General features: G+C 51.1%; 1 protein-coding gene across 1 annotated transcript in view; it reads right to left on the reverse strand.

Annotated features, from left to right (window-relative positions):
• Positions 1-324: 324 nt before the first annotated feature.
• LOC118577997 (antizyme inhibitor 2-like) overlaps positions 325-3,438 on the reverse strand; it is a 10,669-nt gene continuing 7,555 nt past the window's right edge. Inside the window, exons 7-10 of the mRNA XM_036178612.1 lie at positions 2,293-2,393; positions 1,359-1,576; positions 831-887; positions 325-356 (exon numbers count right to left, since the gene is read on the reverse strand). Of these exons, the coding sequence (XP_036034505.1) occupies positions 863-887; positions 1,359-1,576; positions 2,293-2,393 (344 nt within the window). The 3' untranslated portion in view covers positions 325-356; positions 831-862. The remainder of the gene's footprint in view (positions 357-830; positions 888-1,358; positions 1,577-2,292; positions 2,394-3,438) is intronic.

The raw sequence follows: 3,438 nt of genomic DNA on the forward strand, positions 1-3,438 counted from the left end.
ATAATTATACCCTCAGAACAAGCAGAACACAACAACTCTTGCATCTAAATAGTTTTGTATTTTCACCAAAGCCAAGTCATATCTGTACTTTGGAAACTCCCTAGATAGATAGATAGATAGATAGATAGATAGATAGATAGATAGATAATGTTTCCACTCCCAATTTGTAAGTTCTGGAAAGGCCCATCCTGAAGGCTGAGCCTTTCCAACATCTGAGGGAGGTTTCTGCAGTCCACATCTCCCATGGGTTGTCTGGGGGAGAATTCTCTTCAGTTCAAAGATGCTGGAAGATTCATTCAGACGGTGGAGTTAGGCTGTGACACAACCCTGGCATGTCAGGAAAGCCTTAGCAGAGACTGTGGATCCAAGAAAGCCTCATCAGGAGAAGTTTAGAAAGCACACAGGAGGGCTGGCTTTGCCCCTGGGGGCATCCCCCGCCCCAACCCCATTCGTGCTCACTGCAAAGCACTCCTGGGTATTTTACTGGTGTCTTTCCCCAGGAGACAGTCTTTTTTTTTTTTTTTTTTTTTTTTTGAGATTAAGGTGCCTAGACCTGAAGGGGGTACTCCTGCATCAGCACAAGTCCTGTCCTTCCTGTCTCCCTCATCACCCCCACCATGGGGATTCCATTGTCTAGGAGAGAATCAAAAGGGATGCCAAGCCAGCCACCCAGGACATCCAGCGGGTACTTCAAGCCTACTCAGGAAGGGCAATAGCTTTCAGTGTATAAAAGGGTCTCGACAGTGCAGAAGAGGCCAAACCTCTGGTTCCCCCAAGGGCCTACTCCTCCGCCCTCTGACCTTAAGCTTTCCCCATTGGGCATACCATACCAGGCGCCTCTCCATTCTGGCCATGTCCTGGCCTAAGGTGCTGACTCCAGTAGGGTCCTGTGGAAAAGTTGCTACAGTTCAAGAGGTTCATAGGGCTCCCCCTCCTCTGATGGTGAGTACTGAGCTGGGCAGAGCAGGGTTCCCAGGGCAGGGGTTCTTCTGAGGTACAATCCTGAGAATTGGGGAGCTATCACAAGCCATTAGAGACAGGAGGGTTTGGGCCATGGCACCAAGGGCTAGGTGGGTCCATAGGCTGCTTGATTCTACTCCCACTGAGACATCCACAAGGTGCAGCTGCCCAGACAACCTCCGACTTATCTGGGGAGAGGCCAATACCTAGTCAATCCCACAGACAGAGGTCTGTGGCAAAGTGAGGTAAGACCCACTAGGCCCTACTAGGCTCAATGTGAAGAACAGAGTGTTTCCTAGGCCCAGGGCTCCCAAGTTCAGCTACCAGCTCACAGTGCCAGGCCCAGAGTCTGGAGAAAGCTCCCCACAGCTACCCCCCATACCCTTCTCCTTGGTCACCTGAGCTGGGGTCTCATGGCATCATAGACCGTTATGATTGGGAAGCCATTGAAGGTGGAACTCATGGAGCTCTTGTAGGCACCCATGTCAGGGAAAATCAGCCAGTCACCCACGTCCAGCTCGGGCAGCTGCACCTCCTTTGAGAAGAGCCTGTCAAAGGCGTCACATGTGGGGCCATACAGGGTGCAGGGGAAGAGGCGGGGCTCTGAGGGGAACTCCTGCAGGGAGAAGGAGATGAGGTCAGAGAAGGAAGGGTCTCACTGCATCGCTAGGATGTTAGGCAGGGCCCTGGGAGACGCGTGGCTATCCAGCAAGGACAGCACCATTCAGCCACAGTGAACAGTGACAGAGTGGCTGTTCTGGGCCAGCCTTTAGGACACACACAAAGAGCTTGCATTGCACAGGGCCATTCTCAGCCTACCAGCTCACAAACACATCACATGTGCATGCTGAGGACCCAAAGACGGGGTCTCAGAATCCACTGCACACTGGAGTCTCCTGGGGAGTTTTAATAATGAACGGATGCTGGATTCAACCTGGGAATTTAAGTCTATTTATACATATGAGAGCATGGCAAGGCAGTGGGGACTTTGACAGCTTGGCAGGCGGCTCTAATGTGAAGGGAGCTTGGGATCCACTACTCTCCTAGTCTCCTGCATCTCCAACATTCCAGAGCTCTAGAAACACACACAGAACAGAGAGATGCATGTGGAAGCATCCTGAGCTGATCAGAGCCATGCAGCCTCCACAGACACATGTGCCTGCCCAGGCATGAATCACCAGATGTGCACTAGGCAACACATATAGATGTGTGCATGCAATGCCTTGCACCCATGCCCAGCATCACAACCTGCAGAGCCTGGGTGACCTGAGACCCTGCCTCTTGGGTCAGGGGCTAGACTTGGTGGTTTCAGGACACAGAAGGTCCCCTTACCTTCACCACAATGGGTGTCCTGGGGACAGGCTCCCTGAGGAAGATTCGAAAGACACCATAATAGCCTTCATTGAGATAGTATGCCAGCTTCCTATGGCCTGCTGGGAACAGGACGTGAACAGGATGAAGTGTGCTTGGCTAGGTCTCACTAATGAGTCCCAACTCCCTTGGGAGAGGCCCGCTGCCCAATGAGGCAGAACTCCTGCCTTGTCCTAAGGGTCTTCCCCAGCCCCCTCCTGTCATAGCCCCTTCCTGTCATGTGCGTAGCGCTGGGCCCCACTGTCCTCCACTCCCCACACCAGAACACTGAACAGCAGTAACTGGTAGGGGATGATCTGTTTTAAGCTCCACATGCACTCATGTGAGGAGTATATGAATCCTCTTGCCTACACTTACTGGGTACCATGACCCCTGCATACAGTTGGAGAAACTGAGTCTTGCCAGAAATCCACAGGAGTAGGCAATGCACTAGGATTATCCCCAGACACAGGTTCAAGTGCTTGCACTAGGTCCCCAAGCAGGACAGGAGCAGCGGCTTTTATTTGATGTTTCCCTCAGGACATGCCAGTGTGTACATTTCCTTCCTTTAAGGAACGCCTTGCTAACTACGGTTCCTACCTTCCTTCCTTCCTCTCTTTCTTATTTACATAGTGTTGGTGGATTGACCCCAGGGCCTTGCTTTTGCTAGGCACCTGTTCTACCATTGAACTATATCTGCAGATCTTGGCTTTTGAAATGGGATCTTACCATGTAGCCCAATATGGACTTTTTGCCTCAGCCTCCTGAGTGCTGGGATTGCAGGCATATGCCACCACACCCCGCTTTATCTTATGTTTGTGTTTGTTGTTTGTTTGTTTGTTTGTTTGTTTGTTTGTAGGAGATAAATTCTCATAGCCCACACTGGCCTGTGTAATGTAGGCTTGTCTTGAACTCATGAACTCCTCATCCTGGCATCGCAGGTGGGTACCAGCATATCTTTGATATTCTTGACACTCTTACATCTGGGCTCTGCAGACACAGGAATCTGACCTTCTCTGGATAACTAATTCCTAGAGACGGTAATTGTCCCCACAAATGGCCTCCCTCCATGGACAACCACCAGTCCAGCGCCCAAGCAGCCAGCAGCTTCCTTTTAAGAACATTTTT

This window comes from Onychomys torridus, chromosome 2 (genome assembly GCF_903995425.1).
Source record: "Onychomys torridus chromosome 2, mOncTor1.1, whole genome shotgun sequence".
Lineage (NCBI taxonomy): Eukaryota > Metazoa > Chordata > Mammalia > Rodentia > Cricetidae > Onychomys > Onychomys torridus.